This window comes from Notolabrus celidotus, chromosome 8 (assembly GCF_009762535.1).
Source record: "Notolabrus celidotus isolate fNotCel1 chromosome 8, fNotCel1.pri, whole genome shotgun sequence".
Taxonomy (NCBI): Eukaryota; Metazoa; Chordata; class Actinopteri; order Labriformes; family Labridae; genus Notolabrus; species Notolabrus celidotus.
Window position 1 is genome coordinate 23,419,236 of NC_048279.1, and position 20,973 is coordinate 23,440,208.

The window sequence follows — 20,973 nt, forward strand, 5'->3', positions numbered from 1 at the left end:
TGAGGAGAAACACTTTTTGTCCCATCCCTGTAAAAGAAAGACAGTAACGATTCCCTTTCTTTCTTTTGTAGAGATTTGATGCTGCAGCTGTCGCAGACCAAGCCTCTTACTGTTGCACTCGTGAAGTTCCTGTCCAGCTGAGCTCCTTTAAATAAAGAACATCTACCAGTTCCAGACAGCTTCCCCCTTTTCCTCCTCCTCCTCTTCCAGAGAGAGGAGCATGAGGTGAAGCAGAAACACCACCCTAAGTGCTACATTTGCACCCTGAATGATGAGGAACAAAGTATATTAGAGTTATATATAAAGGTTATGCTTCAGGGAAATTCCATATATTCCTTCAATGTGCTTGCTTCCAGTCCCCTCCCCCCGCCCTCATGTGTTTAGTTGTTATCAAATTTTTTTTTCTATGTCGTGTCTAATTTGATGATGTTTTTTAAGAGTTTGTCTTGTGAGGGGTGCATTGTTGTAATTTATTAATTTTTGGCTTCTTTACCGTAATTATTGTTATCATATGTTTAGTCTTTTTCTCTTGTATGAAAATATTCCATGACACGTGTACATTAGACTGTGTGAATTGAACTTGATGTTAATATGTGAGTTAAAGGAAGGAGCGTTGATACATTCTGTTCTTCAAGTGGGTTGGAGCTCATCTAAATTTACTTGACTGGCTGCTTGTTGCAGCATCCAGCAATATGGCCTTAAAATTATATCCCAACTTCTAATTTCTAAGTGTGCATTAGCTTGTGCTGAGGCTGACACACGCACAGTTAAGCAGCTGTCTGTTATGCATATGTTTAACAGGTGGATTCTGTATTTATACATCACCTCACTTTCAGTTTTTCTATATGGTCTCCCAGCTTTTCCTACCGTGTATTCCCTTCTTCGGCCACTAGAGGGCTGCAGAAGCACATCTCCAGCTGTTACATTTAGAGCTGACAAACGTTGAGATTCATGACAACACTGTAGTGTATTTACATGTTCAGATGTTTCATCAGTTTGTTCCATTTAGTTTGTGTTAATTTTTACAAATGTATATAGAATTATTGTTTACTAACATGATTGCAATTTAAATCCGGTTCTGACTTGCATCAGATGAAGTCTCAACCGAAGACAGTTTCATCAACTGTTTGAAAACTGTAACAAGCTTACTTAACACAAAGGTGAAGTCTGATTTAAATGCATTTATAAAAACATCTAACTTGAATATTTGGCTTTTCTGTCACAATCTCCAGAGTTTACCTGACTGAACTTAAAAAAACAGGTTTCTAATCATCTGGTTTTAAGTGAGCTTCTCCAACACATGCAAACACACCTGTTCAGTCACCCCACCTCCTTCATTCATGACTATTATCTCCCACAACAAACAAGCTGCTACATCTGAAAAGAAATGCATTTCAACTATTTTTTATAAGATACAAATTTGGCTGTTTGTTTATATAAGAAAATACATTTCTACATATATTTAAGTGTTATTGTATTGTGTATATAATCAGTATTAGGCAAGCAAAGCCATGTGTAGAATGGAGTGGCGTCAGGATGTGGATTATTAAGGTCTATGTGACCGTGCTTTAAGTTAGATCTTTGTTCGACTCGTGCCCTGTGGCAGCCTGGAAAACTCAGAATCCCCTAAAAAAAAAAAACCCTCTTCCATCAGAGCTCTGTACAACAATGGGTCAAGTGAGGACTTTTATTTATGTTTCTTTATGTTCATATACGAGAACTTTCAGCCTCACTTCCCCACCGTGATTCTGAACATTGCCTCAGTGACAGAGCCCTCTGCAACATGTCTGACACATGAAATGAGTCATAGCTGTGCCTCTTCATGATGCGTCTAATGTCATCAGAATATGTTTTGTGTTGTGTCAGATGATACAGTAACATTGTTGGATAGTTATGGTTGGCATAAAAGCTCAGGTCACAACTTTTCTGCTTTGTAGAATAAACCAGGGCACATCATAAAGAAGCTAAGTAAGTCCTGGGTCAGACTTGTGTTCCATACACGTTCAGGATTGTGTTTCTATTTTCTGATTCCTTCTGCTCGAACAGTCCGAGCATGAGGTTTTGAGGACCTTGAATTTTGCCTTTTTCTCCTTTAGCTTTCAAATCGTCTTTCTAACAAACATCCTTTTGTACATAAAGATCTTAAGCTTTGACGAGTAAGCTCTAAGAATGTAACAGCAGACTACAGAAACCGTCCTTCATCACTTACCATGTCTCTAGGCGCTGCTTGCTTTTAGCTTTCTTACATTGTTCATCGAAAACATGAGACTCATTGCACTGTCAGAAGTTACTCACTATATTTAAAGAGTGGTTACCAAGAGTAGCTTTACTGTACAGACATGTAGGAGAGTGGTGTGATATTCTGAGAGGAAAGACATGTATAAGATGTCTCATTCGTAACGTAACTCCCCTTTAAACCTGCCCTGCTCCTGTCCCCTCCTGCTGAAGGGGGGGTCGGTTGTAGTTGCTGCTTTAACCAATACTGTATGTATTCCAGGTCCTGCTGCATCGTTTAGGGCTTCAGTACAGAGCTCAATGTTGTCTCTAACAATAGTATAGAACGGTGCCTTAGATTGAGATTTAGTATGTTTACTGTCACAGTTAACTGAAAAAGCTTGTCCTTACCTCGGCCTCGACAATCAGTCCAACCCAACCCTGGGCGACTTTGTGAATATGAATATTTTCTCTGGAACATTTACTAAACCTAACCCTGTCAGCTAATACGATTTGTACTGTAAATATATCTAAAGTGTACTGAGATGATACAAACTGTTCAAAAAAATAAAGTCTTGTTAAAATACTCCTTGGCATGTCTTTGATGTCCTGCTGTAGAGAACTTCAAGACTTCAAATCACTTCCTCTTTATTCTTGTTTTACATTCAGGTTCACTCTGCGTTGAATACACAAGCAGTTACATTGAAACTTCCATCTCAAAGCCCCAAACCGTAATCCACTCTGAACAGTCTTGTAATCCCTTCAAACATTCAGACATAATAGATCAGTAATGAAAGCTGGTATGAATGAGCAGTAGCTCATAAGAAGCAGAATATTCTCTCTAACAGATTCCAGTAAGGCACTGAAATGCCTCTGTCTCATAAGGCTGCACAGAATCCTGGATTAGACTAATCACAATTTAACAAAAGCAGTTATTTTGCCATGTTAGTATCCTACCCTAACATTGAAAAAAATGCAATAACGTATTTGTAGATAAATGATCCAAGCTAGTGCATGTTTTCAGATATAACCTCTTGATTATCCTCAAAAAGAAAAGTCACCAAAACTTGACTGTTTTGACATTTTGAAAGCTAATTCATAAAATCCACACAGCAAAGGGTATGTTCTTTAACAGTCGAAACATCAGCTTTGGTGTAATTCCCCTCGTAAAGAGAGCTGCTGGTGCAATTCACAGCTTCTTGGCACAGTCGGGGCAGTAGATGTGATCAGCGTTGATGACAAAGCGCTTGTTGGCCAGTGAGAGGCTGCACCTCTTGCAGTTGAAACAGTACTCATGCCAGGAGTATCCTTCGTAGTTCACCACATTGGTGCCATGGCCGAACCCTGCAGAGTCACACACACATCTGTCAGGTAATGATCTTTGAAGATACCAGAGCCAACCGGTACAAAATATACATTTAACAGTCTCTTCCATGACTGCTATGCTTTTCTTACATTCAAGACCGTATCTGTGTATTGTTCACTGACCTGTGATAGGGTTCTTGCAGCCATGGCACTTCTTGGCCACATCGGTCTTGAAGCAGTCCACACAGTAAACATTGTCCTCATGGGAGGTAAAGCGAGCTCCAGCCAGTTGTTTACTGCAGGTGTTGCAGATGAAGCACTCAGAGTGCCACGGCTGGTCCTGGTAGCTGAGCCCTCCAGAGGTGATGGGCTGAGAAGGAGAGATGAACGGAAGTGGATACAATGAAATAATGTTTTTTTGTTGTTTTCATTTGGACTGAATGCTATGCTGTGGGTGAAGACAAACAAAGAAAGGTCTCATACCTGCTTGCACTTGAAACACTTCTTGGCAAACTTCTTGTCATGGCAGGGAGCACAGTAGATATCATCACCTTTGGTCAGGAAGCTCTGAGTGCGGATCGGCTGCTTGCACTCAAAGCAGGTGAAGCATTCCTCGTGCCACACCTTGTTCTTGTACTCAACATTCTTGGAGCCTACACACAAACATTGAATACAAACAATTATTTAAGCTGAAAGTTGAGCCCTCTTAACATCCATGATCATTTCCACATCTGTTTTGTGAGATCATTTGAGGAAAGAGAAAAGTTTAAAAAAAACTCAACTCCTCAGGACAGTTAAATGTTTAGAGGCTCTGATGTCAGTAAATATTTACTTCGTCTTCATCAAAGCCCCAGCTTCTAATGCTATTTACTTATCTGTAGCATGAAATATTTATGACAAAATAAACAACTATCAAATTTGAACTTTAAAAGAAAATTATTATTTATTATTCACCAAGAAAGTCTAGCTTCAAAACTCTGATCATATCCTTCACCAGGACAGTGAGGACATGTTTATATATATATATATATATATATATATATATATACATATATATATATATATATATATATATATATATATATATATAAAATGTTTTCCTTCTCATCACAGTAAACTTCAAGCAAGTGAAAAGAGCAAAAAGAAACTCACAAAATGAATCAAAATAGAATCTTATCATAGTGTACCAGACTGACCTTACCGTACCGTACTGTATTGTATTGCTTCATGCCATATTGATCATTGTGTATCATATAGTATGGCTTCATATGTATCGTAACGTATCGTATCATACCATACTGTACCATACTGTACCGTATCGTACCATATCGTATCGTATCGTATCGTATCATATCATATCGTATCGGTCCGTATTGTATCGGACCGTATTGTATAGGATCGTATCTGATCGTATCATATCATATTGTATCGGACCGTATTGTATCATATCGTATTGTATCGTATCGTATCGTATTGTATCGTATCGAACCTAATCGTATTGTATCGTATCGTATCGTATCGTATTGTATCGTATTGTATCGTATCGTACCGTTTTGTACCGTACCGTATCGTATCGTATCGTACTGGACCGTATCGTATCGTTTTGTATCGTATCGGACTATATCGTATCGTATCGCATCCTATTGTATTCTACCGTATTCATATTGTATCGTATCGTACCGTACCATACCATACCGTATCGAACCGGACCGTATCGTATCGTATTGGACCGTTTGTACTGGACCGCATCGTATCGTATCGTACCGTATCATACCGGACAGTACCGGACAGTATCGCATCGTATTGTATTGTATTGGACAGTGTCGTATCGTACCATACCGTATCGTACCGTACCGTATCGTACTGTATTGTATCGTATCGTATCGTATCGTATCGGACTGTATCGTATCGTATCGTATCGTAACGTATTGTATCGTATCCTATTGTGTTGCATATATCATATATTATGGCTTCATACCGTGCCGTATCGTATCGTATCGTATCGCATCGTATTGTATCGTGATTTTTCGTGTCATATTGTATTGTATTGGGTCTTTCTGTTTCGCACATACTGTATATAGTAAGGTATGTCAGGTACCTTATTGTATGGTACATATCATTTTTGGATGATTACCTGAGGCATTGTTATGTTGTGGGTTGTCTTTGTGCACTTCTCTCTTATCTTATTTTGCTTACTGATTTTACTCTGGCTCAAAATGTAGCTCATAGTGAGTTTGAAAGAAACGGGTCTTTAGGTTCTTTGAAAAGAAACTGAAGTGTAACAGCAAACCCACCTGGCATGACCACCTTGTAGCAGCCCTGGCAGCGGTTGCCATCCTCTCTGGAGCCACACTTGCCACACATTATCTTCCCGTCATCCCGTGCGTTGAACGGCTCACTGGCCAGTGGCTTGTAGCACTTGGCGCAGCGGAAACAGTCCTCATGCCAGTATCGGTTCTTGTGGTGCAGCTCCTGAACAAACAGAGGAGGCGCAGGATGAGCAGAGGTGCCCTCACTAAGTTCTCATGCAGAACTTCATTAAAGTGGACTTTGTTTACTCATCATGTGGATCAGGGCCAGAGAAAAGAACCAAGCCCATGTGTCAGGCATTACAGTGGAGATGAGGTGAAGTGGGATGTGGTGAGGCATGAAGGAGCTAGAGGACTTGGACAAATATAATATAAAGTATTTAAGCTTCATTAGAAGCTGTGACACATCCATTTCATACTTTTAACCATCTGTGACTGAGAAGATTTTGGAAGAAGAGGTCACAGCTGGATGATAGAAAAGCTGTGTTACAGCTTGAGACTAAGGTCACTTTGAACAGACTTAAGGAAACAAATACAAACTCTTTGTCTTTCGCTTATTATCTTGTCATCTGTTTTCTTTATATAACAGTGTCCCTAATAAGAAGTTAATGTTCATGGTGGATATTCCCAATAGGTGCAATAAAATGCAAGATGGACACATTTCATTAAGCTGCATCAGGGCGGTGTTTGTTTTTACTTCCTGTCACACTGATGCTGGTATGCTTAAAGAGTTTTTCCTTTTCACAAATATGCATTTTTTGCTAGTTTAGAATGCAATAAAAATAGGCCCTAAAGAGGGCCATATATCAAGAGATTTTTTGGAAAAGTCCAAAGACCCCTCTCTCTCTCAATTCAATTCAATTCAATTCAATTTGCTTTATTGGCATGAACAAAGACATGTTGTTGCCAAAGCACATAAGATTTATACACATACATTACATATATATTCATTACATATTTTATACGCATTAATGAACGATGGTGTCACCCATACAGCATATCTCAATGTCCTCACTTGATGCAGTATGCTCATAAAACCCTCACCTAAAATCAGATATTGTGGGATGGTGAGTCCCTCAGGCTGTGACAGGCAGACACATATTTAGCAGCCAGAGGAGCTGCTGACCCTTCCCCCAAGAGAACTGACAGTTTCTCTTCTGGGGTTAATGTTGAGAAGTTTGTTACTATTTTAGTAATTTCCCTGTAGTGGGCATCTCTGAGTAAAGAGAACTTGCTACAGTGGGGGAGGAAGTGTATCTCTGTCTCTATGTCCCCTGTAGAGCAGTGAGCACATAGACGTTCCTCTCTGGGCAGCCATGTCTGCCTGTGTCTCCCTGTCTCTACAGCTAGATGGTGGTCACTCAGCCTGTATTTGGAGAGGATACGTCTTTGTTTTGTATCTCTGACACTTAACAGATATTCAGATCATTTATAATCACGGTTTAGGGTCAAATAACAATTAATTCTACTTTGAGTATTTGTTTGGTTTCTCCAATGTTCTAAATACAGATCTTTGGAGTGCTTCATGATAAGTTTAATTTGGTTGTGTTTTGGATCAGTGCTGACTGGAGTCTGGTTTAGAGTCTGATTAGCGTCTTCACCAGCTGACTAAGGGGACAGTTTTCAGGGTTCAGCTCTTGGGTTTTAGTGCTTTATATTGAAGTGAGTCTTTTTGTGGTCACTCTGTCCTCACCTTGGCGTCGGCACCAATGGGGCGTTTGCACTCTGCGCAGGTGTTGGCACAGAGCTTATCGAAGCACTTGGTGCACACGTGCTTGTCATCCTTCTTTACATACTTCTTCCCATGCAGGTTGTCACGGCAGTAGTAGCAGTCAAAGCGCTCAGTCATGGTGGCAGTGTGGTAGCTCCTGGGACCTGTAGGAAACACACGAGGGAACTGTCAGACTTCATCTATGCTTTTTAAAATGGTGGATGTTCCCTTCGGACACCAGATGGGGACAGTGTTGCCCTTTTCATCCCCGTGGTACACTGAACGATGCAAGTTCTCAGATCATTTATTCGTCTAATGATGATGAAAAAAAAGTATTTTCAGCTGAGATGACAACAGACATGAAAAATGAGGAACAAGAAGAAAAACAGAAGTTCAAGATAAGCAAAAAACATTTGTTTAGTCCCTAAGGCATTGGCTGTAATTCTGACCTCTGCACTTTGAAAAATATTCAATATAAATCAGAAAAAGAGAGACACATCTCTGACATCAACATACCAGACTGCTGAGAGAAGTGTAGGGTAAAAGAGCAGCTCACACATGTCTGCCTGTTGTCTGCATGCTTTTTATCAAACTCCCCCCCCAAGAGCTCAAGTAATATTTTTAGACCAATCTCCCCCATCACACCTCAAACTCCAGCCCACGCAGTCTCTTTGTCTGCATTTTGGCTGGGATCACTTTATTGGTCGATCAAGTAAACACTGTAAACTAAATTACTTTGCTCCCTTATTCATCAACATTCCTGTAACTCCCATCACAGGCGGCCTCCACAGGGAGCAGACTGAGTAGTTTCCTGGAACAACTGTGCCTTGGGTGGAGTGTGAGGACATATTATGCTTATCTACATAGCTTTAAAGCACCTCTCTCTCTCTTCATCTCTCTCTCCCTCTCATCCTCTCCTCTCTCTCTCTCCTCTCCTCTCTTCTTCTCTCTCTCTCTCTCTCTGTCACAGGACGTCAGGGAGAGCAGCTGAACAATATGTCAACCTAGGCGACTGATCCAGGGCGTCAGATATCATTTTTATCCAGCCGGTCCAACAGGAGTGATGGAGGACACAATGGCTGGAATGGCATTTCATCCAAGTTACCATAGGGACGAGGATAATATTTACACAAGGGGAACGCAGCTATTTAAGTGGGATGTTGTAATCAGCTGGGAGAAAGAGACGAGCCTCCCGGAGCGGGGTATACGCCCCTGATGTGTGCGTGGATGGATGGGAGCTATCTGCAGCTGTGCTTCTGGGATAAAGATGACTTAAGACTGAGCTCTCACACGCCCTACTCCACCCACACTTGTAGCATTCATGGCACTTTAACAGAACAAACACACTAAGTCCAACATGGTAAATCTTATCATATCACAAACACACAATGCTTGTGTCTCATAACTGAGCCCCAGTTCTATTTCAGTCATGTTCTTCTCTATTTTAAGTACATTGACCTTCCAGAGCGGACAAATGGAGATGGATGCAGAGTGATGACTACCGGGACCAAGCAGCCATTGTGGTTCCAGTACTTTAATCTTTAGTGAGCAGCAGAGCGACAGCTGCCCCCTGTCAAGCAGGCGTGGTGTGTGCCAACGCTCAGCTGTAGAGTGGAGAAAACCACTGTGGTCCCTTTGGGGAGCATGAAAGGTCAATGTGAGACCATTTAGAGAGGTGAGTCAGAGAGACAGATCAAAGACAAACAGTGTACAGCAGACAAATCAACAGCTTTATTGATGAGACCCTCTTGAAAGCAAACAAGTGTTTGCTTGACGGATGGCCTCCAACAAAATCATGAATTTGGCATAATCATGACTGTAAAAAGTAAAGTGCAAACCCTGGAACAGGCTGTTCTGTTGCCTTTCTATAACATTTAAGAAAATGAAAAATGGAATAGGTCTCTAATTATTACGCCAAAGATTTTGTACAAGGTGGCATTACCGTGTAACTCTAAATGCAGAGCTCATTTGACATCCTTTTGATCAGAGATTAGGTTAAATGACCCACTCAAGTCTATTAATACTGACCAGGAGGAAGAGGGGCGTTTAAGTTTTTGTACCTCCATTCATGTCAAGGTTACACATTTATTTTTAATTAATTAATTAATTTGTTTATTTCAACAGGGACAGCGTACAGCCATTTAGTTGTACCAGAGTTAGCTAGCAGCTAATTTAGTAACATAAAAGTAATAACATTTACATAACACCTTTATTTACTCAAGTCAAGAAGTGCTGTACGACAACAACAACAACAACAACAACAACAACAACAACAACAACAATGAGTTGGGAATAGCTTAGATTTTTTTTTATGAAAAAAATAAAGTCAAGATTGTTGAAGTAATAATAAAGTTGTAGAAAATCGCAAATATCAGCAGAAGGAGATGTACTTCAAAAAGTGATAGTATATCTATAAAAACAGTTTACAAAGAGTTCAAATGTGTCAGATTATGTAAAACTAACTTTCAAGGAGTGACTTCCAAAGATTTGTTAAAACAGTCGCAAGACTGCATTATGAACTTCATCCAAAAAAAGTGCAAAATCTACATTTTAATCTTAATTAGGTGTCTTAATCTGAACTTGTTAATCTTGAAGTAACAGTTTGATGGAATGAATTAAGTCCTCATCCAGAGAAGGGGAACATTTCTTATTTCAGTTTTTAAACATGTGATTTTTATAGCTGTTTATTATTATGCAAGAGATGGTTTTCCCTTCTTGTTACACATACAAAATGTTCCAATTAGTAAAATTTACCTTTCAGATTAAATTATATACAGTTGTGTAAAAGTGAAAAAGTTGCACTTCAGTTCATATTCCTCCGAATAAAGCTTTTAAAATTGGTTCCAATTTCTGAAAAGAATAGTGAGAAAGAATGCATTGTTGCAAGCTGAGTGCCTATTTTCTAACCTCATAAAAAGTCTTCATTTAGGAAAATTGGGAAACTTTTTGAAGCACAGTGATTATAACTTTTAATCAATCCTTTTAAATCTTAAAATTAAAGTACAAATTAATTTGAAATCCAGGACAATTCTTTCTGAGCTTCAAATAAAGGTTTGCTAATTGCAGACAGGTTTCACATTAAGTACCAGATTACTGGTTAGACATTCAATAACTTTTCAAAATCTAGCATTGGCAGCACTTTTGTTTTTCTTTCAATTTACCTGAGTGTTTGTAAGCCATGTTTGCTTCCAGTCAGGAGGAGAAGAAGACACAGGAAAAAGAAAGACAATGGAGGAGACAGTAGCATCCACAAAGAGTCAAACCCAACACCCACACGTCTGATTGGGTTCATGGGGGGTCTGTATATACCCCTCTGTGACCCACACACACACCCGACCCCACATTCTAATCCAACCTGTGGCCCTGCTGTCCTTTTTAGGGTATGCGTTAAAGAATAGAGCGGATGATATGATGCAGAGGGGATAGATTAGCTTGGATTCCACGAGCTGTAACATCAGAAGGTTAAAAAAAAGGGAAACACAGTCTGGATGTTTTGAATGATCGCCATGAGAGAAAACAGATACTCCCACTGCCCTGACATAAAACCCTTTGTTAAAATGGATCACAAAAATGCACAGACGACATGTTGGACCACATCATACTTCAAAGGGAGGACTCACGAGAGGGGCAAGTCGATATAACTGACTGAGCTGAGGACAGATAAATTGTGGTGTTTAAATGTCTTCTTCCAAATCTTGTGTGTGTTTACACGTAGACTATGGTATGTGAACACGTGTCAGAAAATGAGGAATGCTCAGACGTAAACTGCATAAGAGCTATGTGTGTTTACAAGGGCCACGAGTGGAATACTTTAGAGCTTTAGAAGAAACATCGCTTGATTTTTCTGTCTGTTATTTTCTCTCTGCTATCTCACAGCTTGGTTTTCCCAGACAGAACATCTCCTCTTAAGCTGCAGGGAACTCAAGCGCATTCCTGATAAAACAACGAAAAGGCAGCATGAATCCTCCCAACAAAAATGTCCTTATTCATCCAAACTTAAACTACTTTGACTGCAACAGCTGAGCGAAATAAGTCCTTTTAAAATTCCAGTGCCAGATGTATTGCAGTTTTTTGCCAACAAGAACTTCCAACTCTACCTTTCAATACGCACTTCATTTTTATTTGAATGTATCTATTGGCCACTTGGGGGCAGCAGAAACAAGCCGTGATCACAACAATGGCATATTATCTTTGACCTTGATGCTGAACTTGTAAGCATACTTTGCTTGTTTACCAACACATCATCATACCTAGACTACACCAGGTCTTCTGGTCAATGAGATGCAAAATGATACATGCTTTTTATACGTATGTTGAGAAATTAGCGATGCTCATTTTGCATTGGGTTTGCGATGTAACCATAGACTGTATAAAATATGGACGAAGTATCACCCATCTGTTTCTGAAGCGCTGTTTTGAGGCCAATGTGTGACGTAAAGAGCCGGGCTTTGAGCCTCCTAGCCAACAGCTCCAGTGTTCCCCGCCTGTCAATGAAGTCAGCTGTGCCTCTCATTGGAAGACTCCTAATCTCAATATCTTTGAAATTGCCGCGTTTGAAAAAACTCAAGCGGATCCTCGATGAACTGCAGTTTTTAGCACTTCTGCATTGGACTCATATTTTGAGACCGGAAGTTGCCGCTTGGATGTGACTTGAAATTCTACGTAAATTAGGTTATGTAAATGACCTCTAACAAGAACTGTGAATAATAACAAAAGTCAAAGCTCATGTGAGGAACTTTGGGTGAGTGTCCCCTGTGACAAAGTGGTACCTCTTATATCGCTGCTGATTTTGTCTGGTGCTGTTAATCTCTGTGTCTCACTATGACCCACGACACTGGTTTCAGACATTAAAAATGACTTTATAGAAACTGTCCTTTTTTATGCTGATGGTCCAGTTTGCTGGTTTACATCATAAAGACCACGTTGGTATTAGTTTCAGTCTGTTTCATGATCAGCTAAAAACTTCTGTTACAAAGAAGTTAGGCTTTAAGAAGTCAATGTTGACCTTTCGTTTAGCTACACACATCGTAAACCACACTGTATTTGACTCCTGGCATTGAGTTTGTTCACTTAATGCTTTTTCACCACACTCTCTCCTTTGCTACTTTCACATAACAGTCAGTATAAGTAAGGGCTACCAATAAGTGTATGGCTCATACTGCACTGAATGTTAGTGTTATTACAAAAGGTCGGTTTGCATTAATATATCTGAAAGACAGAGCAAATAGTGATCTGGCAAATGTTAGAGGTGTTTTGTTTGCTCTTCTTTAACCTCTTTTTTTGGTCTCCACCGACTGAGCACAATGTATCTAATACTTCTGGCACTCCAGTTGTTTAATCCTCCAATTACGATTCCATGAAAGAGGCTGTAAAGTCAAACACCGTTTCTTTGTGGGTATGTCATACGAGCAACACTTTAGGTTATATAAAGCCACAAAAGCTACTAAAATTACTCATCAGTGCTTCCTTAAATCACATTAAAATGTTACCATTTTTATAAATGATGACCAACAACATGACAAAAACCACTGTGACCCCATCAAAGCCTATGCTGCAGTAGAGCAAAAGGTTTCCACAACATGAACCCTCTCTGATTGTTTAGTTCCTTAGAACAGGATCAGTTTAAAAACATAAATATAATAAAATAGAAACAAGAGGAGACTGGGAGCCTCAAGAGACCAGCTAAGCTAAAAATAAATGAGTTATTTTGACTCATGATAAATGTACTGGCCTCAGTTAGGGATCATTAAACTGTATTTTACTTTAGATAGAAATCATCTCTTAAGTCATCTCTTAAGTATGTTAAACGACTGTGTTTGTAAATCAGAGAAGTAACAAATCAATGCAGTTTGCTAGACTGTGTGTTTATGTGCTTGGTTGTGTAGAGGGCAGCTGGTTGTAATTACAGATCTGATTTGGTCCATTACCGTTGAGCACAGCATCACTCTGTTCTTTTATAATCTATCATCCAATTACTCCAAACCCACAAAGACTAATTAATGAGCAGGAAGGCGCCATGAGTCCTGAACCAATAAACCTGGCCCACAGCTCTGTGCTTTATCAGGAGATCAGCTCTACCTTCTTTATTTCTTTACTTGCATTTACATTAAGACTTTCCATGTTTTGAATGTTTGAATCATACATTTTTTTTCTTTCTGCTTACAACATTTGCAACATTGAATCAATGTGGATTTTGACAGGCAAATACTAAGTGAAAGGACTGAACAGGTGACAAAATTCTTATATAATCTGACTGCTGACAGAGTGATGATGATGGTGTTGAGCAGAGACATGATAATTTGGGTAATTTCAAAAACATCTAACACATACATCAGAGGTCAGTGTTAATGGGCAGTGCATTAAACATACATACATAATGTATGATACAGATTTCATTATTTAAGAACATCAAAAACTAGTCCAACAATTAACAAGTTTGGTTATGATAGGATCATTTGAACAAAAAGAAAGGAAACTTCTTGAATGCAATTGTGAAAAACATTTTGTGAACATGTGTGTAATAGATGGATTTACGGAGAAATAGTGAACAATACTTAATTTTACTATTAATGTAATCAAACTAGAAAGAAAACTCCTTCATACACAAATTCATGTCATCTTTATACTAAGTTTATGTCATATCCAATTTAGTTCAATTACAAAGAAGAAAGAAAGAAAGTAAAAAGGAAGGAAGGAAGGAAGGAAGGAAGGAAAGAAGGAAGGAAGGAAAAAGAAAGAAAGAAGGAACGAATGATGAAAGAAAGACAGAAAGAAAGAAAGAAAGAAAGAAAGAAAGAAAGAAAGAAAGGACAAACAAATGGAAGGAAGGTCAAAGGACAGTAGGAAGAAAAAAGAAAGAAAGAAAGAAAGAAAGAAAGAAAGAAAGAAAGAAGAAAGAAAGAAAGAAAGAAAGAAGAAAAGAAATAATGAAAGAAGGAAGGAAAGAAAAAAGAAAAAATGAAAGAAAGAAAGAAAGAAGGAAAGACAAAGGACATACGGAAGAAAAAAGAAAGTCAAGTAAGTAATGAAAGAAAGAAAGTAAGGGTCGTTGTAAGAAAGAAGGAAAGAAAGAAAGAAAGAAAGAAAGAAAGAAAGAAAGAAAGAAAGAAAGAAAGAAAGAAAGAAAGAAAGAGAGAAAGAAAGAAAGAAAGAGATAAAAGGATGGAAGGAAAGAAAAAGAAAGAAGAAAGAAGGACATAAGAAGAAAAAAGAAAGTCAAGTAAGTGAGAAAGAAAGAAAGTAAGGTGGGTGGTTGTTGAAAGCAAGGATGAAAGAATGAAGAAGAAAGAAAGAAAGAAAGAAAGAAAGAAGAAAGAAAGAAAGAAGAAAGAAAGAAAGAAGAAAGTCATGTAAGTAATGAAAGAAAGAAAGTAAGGGTTGTTGTAAGAAAGAAAGAAAGAAAGAAAGAAAGAAAGAAGGAAGGAAGATAAAAGGATGGAAGGAAAGGAAAAGAAAGAAAGAAAGGACATAAGGAAGAAAAAAGAAAGTCAAGTAAGTGATGAAAGAAAGAAAGTAAGGAAGGGTCGTTGTAAGAAAGAAGGAAAGAAAGGATGAAAGAATGAAGAAAGAAGAAGGACAGAAAGAAAGAAAGAAAGTTACCTTTTTTTATATAAAATATTGAGATATTTTACCATCACTTTCCCTGCATCAGCCAAATATTGTGTTTTCTGTACACAGGGATAAACATATTACAATTCCAAACTGGCAACATGAATGTCAAAAATAATAAATTTTAAATTGAATAATTCTCAACTAGAAATGTGTTTATTTTTCTCTGATATTGACACCAGCAATCATCATTTCTCCTACTGCTTTCAGCATCCACTCTGTTTATGTCAAATATTTCCTGCTTTTGAATTTAAAATGAACACTGTTTAAATCTAACGATACACTCACGACAACAATAATAAAGGAGAAGGAAAAACAATATTGGAAATAATTTTCTTTGACTCAAACAACCACACAAAACATTTCTTGAAATACATCTGCACAAGTGTCTAATGCTGGCTTTTAAAGCTGCAGAGTATATTGAATCATCCATTTTCTTCCTTTTTAAGTTTTCTAGAGCAAGAATTAAAGGACATCTGCTTTCACATCGTCTCCTGTGTGGTGCCAACTGATCTGATGGTGGTGTTAACTCTATCCCACCACTGCTGTCCAGAGAGTCCATTAAGAGCTGGAACACAGTGCCATCCTCCCCACCTGCCATTACCAAAGCTCTGCCTCTAAAAGAGCAGAAACAACTCCTCATCATGGAGAACGACGACCATCAATGTACAATAATTATAGAATAATATATTAAATGTAACTTTTTAACAACTTTTTAAACTTTTGTGTCTATTTTAAACTCACCCTCTCAAAGTGTGAAGCTATGATATATTGTTGTTGCCTCTCTAAGTGTTCCATCGTGGCTCTGCCATTAAACTGAGGCAGGAAATCTGGTGTACTTTCATAATAAATGAGAGGAAATCACTCCGTGTTACCGGAATGAGCAAACAACACTCTCCTCACTGTTACCAACAGCAACAAAAGCCTGGTGTGTTTGTTACTGTGAGCTTTTTTCCCAGCATGACCTCCAGCCCTGCACATCATGTGTTTCAGTAATCCTCCAGATATGGTTAGGAGGGAAGCTGATGCAGCCACACTATCTCTGTCAGGGGACTCAATGACTCACCATGCATACACAAAAAACCCTGTGTCAAGACAACAAGGCACACACACTCACTCACTCACTCACACACACACGCTCATCTGTAAACACGATGCTGTACGACAACATGGCAAAAGGTCAGTGGGTGGCTGTAAGAACCAGGGTGTGACTGCAATATCAGGATGCACAGAGGTTCAAGTACGTGTGGGACAAAAGGGCAGGAGGGGAGCTCTATCAGCACCACAACACTACCCTCCAGTGATACGGATCACACACACACACACACACACACACACACACACCACACACCACACACACACACACACACACACACACACACACCACACACACACACACACACACACACACACTTTGAGATAAAGCCTTCACTGTAGGAGGTGAGTACTGTAGCTCTCAGTGGTCTCACATGACTAAGCCTCTAAAGACAGTCAGTTGCAGCAGTGTTTTTATGGAAGAAGTGACCGAACTGTAGCTGGATTTTGAGTTAAATATATCAGTTGGAGTACACTTTAAACCTTATCTTATTGTGGAAAGACAGGATTCTGTAAATCTCACTGCCCTTACTCTACTGTTTTTTTGTCCAATAGAGGAACAATTTGACTGTCCTGCCATAAAACAGAGGTAGAAATACTTTAAGAAGTCAAACTAAAGGAATATAGTACATTAACTCAAGCTTCTTAATTTCTTTTTTTGATTAAACACGTCATCTCTTTGCAGATTTTGTCTTGTATATGGGTATGTTGTGTTTTCACCATAGACTGTATAAAATATGGACGTAGGATCCGTGACGTCACCCATCTGTTTCTGAAGCGCTGTTTTGAGGCCAATCGGCGGCAGCAGCCATATTGCCGCTGTCGAGCGATTGTGACGTAAAGAGGCGGGCTTTGAGCCTCCTAGCCAACAGCTACAGTGTTCCTGCCTGTCAATCAAGTCAGCTGTGCCTCTCATTGGAAGACTCGTAACTCAATATCTTCGAAATTGCAGCGTTAGAAAAAAAATCCCCCCCCCCCTACAGTGTGTGCCAATCGAGAAATGAGCTATCCAGACTACACTCGTCTTTTGTACCAGGCTGTAAAACATGTTTATTTCTGCTGTAAAGATCGGCTTTTTGAATTGGTGTGTAAGTGGTTTCCGGTACTTCAGGAGCAGCCTCAAGCGGATCGTTGATGAACTGCAGTTTTTAGCACCTCTGCATTGGACTCATATTTTAGACCAGAGGTTGCCGCTTGGTTTTCTCAGTGAAATATAATATATCTGCCTTCTATCAGTCCAATGTATACTCACAGTAAATCTCTGCTGTGGGGTAATTAAAAAAAAGGCTGTTTACAGCGTGCCATAAATTGTCCTGTCTGACACAGACTCTTTGGCAGCAGTTAAAGGTATTTAAAATTACAACATAGAAATAAACCATCTTGGTTTGTAGCTCATAAATAGACATGAGTATTAATTTTATTTTTAACCATCTTTCTTGCTTTTAACAGGCTGTTTTAAATACTGATTCTGATTGTTCAAAAGCCCAGGTCAACAGCAACTATTTCTCAACAGCAAAAGTGATGCTAGGAATCACACATCATATCAAATCCCCCTGCTGAAAGGAGTCCAGAATATTTAATCTCTTGCCTGTTGTAGAAATATTGCTTATGCACTTGTGCATAGTCTTACTCAGTCTACGTACAATATATTTGGCTTATATTACAGACTACTTTGATCATTTCATCAACCATGTTATGAAACAGTGACTTGTTCTTCTGAAGGTATCCAACCCCTCCCTTGTTCTCTTTTATGTCTTTTTCTCGTTCTCCCTCATTGTTTATACCCCACTCTGAGCAGTAAACCTTCACAATGTCAGCTGAGGCTTTTCAGCAGCTCAAGAGGAGAAAGAGAGAGGACAGCAGTGCAGGCTTGACATCCTCATGGGAGAACATTGCCTCTTCTAGCTCAGCCCACTCAGCCCTGGTGATGGTGCTGTTTCATGTGTTTCATCAACTTGGCCATCCCCTACTATCTCTCTGCTCCATTTGCAAGAACAAAAGAAGTGATGAAACTGTCTCCTCCTCAAAAGTCTCTGCCTGAGCAAACTGCAAAGCTCCAGGCTGCCAGTCAAAACTGAACCTTCTCTATCGGCCCAAAAAAGAAGAGAGGAACTCACTGGCACTGACACACAACAGCTTGTTTGAGTTGACTATAAATAACACATTACATACCAGGCTTTATGAATGAACAATCTGTAACTGCCTTGCTGGAATTATTTGCTGCTTTTGTGACAATTTTACATCAAGAATTTAGAATAAACTTCTGAGATCATAGCCTTAAAATGATTTATAAATTGCTGCAAATAAATAAAAAATAGAAGCTCCAGGGAAACCCTTTTCTTTTGATGATGAAAGTGGTTAAAGTTATTGCTCAGTGAAGTACAAAGTTTTTTATGGTCTAAGAAGGATGATGAAGTCATACTGGAGCCACAGGGAGGTCCAGTCTGCCAGAGAAGAAGACTGTAATCTCAAGGTCTTTGTGATGACATCATGTATTTGGTTTGGCTACAGTCCAGACCAGAAGGGAGGAGACGGTAAGCTGATGGATGTTTTAACAGTTTTAAGCTACTAATGGTACCTTTGTGCTCTGATGTTCATTGTGAAGTTGCCAGCAGAACAACATTGCATTTTAAAAGTTTCAGTCTTAACAAGAAGCAGTTAGGAGTGATACAATCATGTACAACACAACTCAAGCTGTTTTTAATAAAGTGAGGTGTAATGAACATTCAGGCATTACATGTAGGGAGGTGTTTTCTAATATTAAGCACAGTTTATGTGACTTTTAATGCATAACAATGCTCTCAAATATGACTAAGTGTCAGCAAAACTGGAAAAAAGCTTCATTCTTTGCAGGGTAGTATGTCATTTTTGTTCTTTGTACTGTAGCTGGATTCATTTTGACAGCTTTGTATACATTTTTGATGGTTTTGGTTGTATCAATTAAATTAAATTAAATTCAGCTTTTTTGGCATGAACGAAGACATGTTATTGCCATAGCACATTAATTCATACACATACATTACATAATTATCCACAACATACTACACTCACCACATATACATTAATCACACATCATATTCATTACATATTATATATTATTATTATATATATTATTATACATTACATAGTATCTTTGTGTCATTTTATGAGGAAAATCATAACTAAAGATCCAAATTTTAAAACGTGGTAACTCTATATAAGCTGCCTCTGAAATGCCTGCAACTTAAGTAGGCTATAAATACGCAATGTAGTATCTCTAAACTGTACCAAGGTTAAGTAGTTTCCCTGCAATAGGATTCAACATATGAGAAAGACATAGAATTATCACTGAAATAACATTTTCAAAAGTTTTCCTGCTCCTAATAATAATACAAACACGAACAGATAGGCTGGATAAAGTCAGAAAGATCGCGCACAGTACGCGCAGTTGCAGTGCCAAACAATGTGCATCACCTGTTGCGCAGCGTACAAAATGGTCAAGTTGAATCACAAAGTGTCTCAGTATTTTTCAGAAAAGTAATTTCGTCCGACTGAGGAAGTTACTGATCAAACGATATCCTGCACTTGCATCAACATACAAAATTGCTCCAATTACGCACATGGCATAAACGGGCTAAATACCAGCTGTCTGATCATTTTCTTCTTCTACGGTCTTCATGTGTAACATCACCTGAAATGAACTCAGCAGCTGGCTTAAGATATGAGTTGAACTCAGCAGTGTGTCTATAGACTCACCTCTCCAAAGCGAACAGATGAGCGTCTTCTACTCTCCACCAGCAGTGCGTCCGGAGGGTTTGGCCGAGAGGTGAAATCTGCTGAGGCAACACAGCTTTAAAGACTGAGGGAGCAGAGAAAAAAAGACTACAGGACATGAGCCAAACCTCTGTAAGCTCTCATAAACAATGACCTCAACCAGGAATTTATAAGCTCTCTTAGTAAACTTCTCATTGGCCTGGATCCAAAATAACGGCATCATGCAGAAAATAAGTCAAAACTTTTCTGCATACATAATGAGTGATGGGACGATATAATCACCTTTTTATGTACACACTCAGTTTTTCTCTGTAGGGATCCCCACATGTGAAAATAGTTATCCTCATTATAATACACACCAGAAATGTTTATAAAGATGGTCAGACTTGTTAAGTTGAAACATTTTTGTTATACTTGTGTATCAGCCTCACTCATCTCCTTCTTTGGTAATGACTGAAGGAATTACACCAAGATGACTCAATCTTAACCAAAAGTAAATACTTGTGGCCTGTAAACGTAACCCTCAGTGTTAAACTATTGCTATTATAAATGTATAATGAAATGCCTGAAATGTGTTCCTATTATACAACAAACATGCCCAATAGGGTAAAGACTCCGTTTAGACTAAACTGTTATTTTCCCCTTGAACACCATCCACCAATATAACAATAAACATCTCTATAAGAGTTGAGAGTATGTAGTTGTGATGTGTTCAAACTTGAAGGCAGGACATCTGTTGTGCCATCATATCAGACAAAAGTATACAACATGTCATGTATTTTCATTTAATTCAACATGCTGCTAGAGTAATTATTTTCTAAACCATGTATATGTGTCTATAAGCTCTGAATTGTTAACCATTTTACCGCAAACCTCAGTGGCCCCAATGGAGAAAGCATGATAAAGTGGCAATCAGTGTGATTTTTTTAATGGAGAAAACAAAATAAACTATTCTACTGGTTGATATTCCCATGAAAA

The 20,973-nt window shown here is 38.8% G+C and overlaps 2 protein-coding genes across 16 annotated transcripts in view; one reads left to right on the forward strand and one right to left on the reverse strand.

Moving 5' to 3' along the window:
- The window catches only part of map7d3 (MAP7 domain containing 3), a 34,891-nt gene extending 32,091 nt beyond the window's left edge, over nucleotides 1-2,800 (forward strand). For all 15 annotated transcript variants that reach the window (XM_034690630.1, XM_034690624.1, XM_034690627.1 and 12 more), the window contains one exon: nucleotides 72-2,800. In XM_034690630.1, the coding sequence (XP_034546521.1) occupies nucleotides 72-79 (8 nt within the window). In that variant the 3' untranslated portion in view covers nucleotides 80-2,800. The remainder of the gene's footprint in view (nucleotides 1-71) is intronic.
- Nucleotides 2,801-2,845: 45 nt separating this feature from the next.
- Nucleotides 2,846-20,118, reverse strand: fhl1a (four and a half LIM domains 1a). Its single transcript, XM_034690640.1, has 6 exons — nucleotides 19,978-20,118; nucleotides 7,522-7,703; nucleotides 5,814-5,991; nucleotides 4,003-4,172; nucleotides 3,703-3,889; nucleotides 2,846-3,558 (listed from the first exon to the last, which is right to left on the reverse strand). Exons 2-6 carry the CDS (start codon nucleotides 7,675-7,677, stop codon nucleotides 3,404-3,406), a joined length of 846 nt encoding a protein of 281 aa, XP_034546531.1. The 5' UTR covers nucleotides 7,678-7,703; nucleotides 19,978-20,118; the 3' UTR covers nucleotides 2,846-3,403.
- Between the last annotated feature and the right edge of the window lie 855 nt (nucleotides 20,119-20,973).

What these genes read in the sequence shown, in the direction of transcription:
- fhl1a (XM_034690640.1), bottom strand. Translation starts at nt 7,677, where the DNA reads ATGACTGAGCGCTTTGACTGCTACTACTGCCGTGACAACCTGCATGGG. An exon ending in CCATTGGTGCCGACGCCAAG is followed by an intron (nt 5,992 to 7,521) that starts GTGAGGACAGAG and finishes CTGTTTGTTCAG; the next exon opens with GAGCTGCACCACAAGAACCG. An exon ending in CTACAAGGTGGTCATGCCAG is followed by an intron (nt 4,173 to 5,813) that starts GTGGGTTTGCTG and finishes GTTTGTGTGTAG; the next exon opens with GCTCCAAGAATGTTGAGTAC.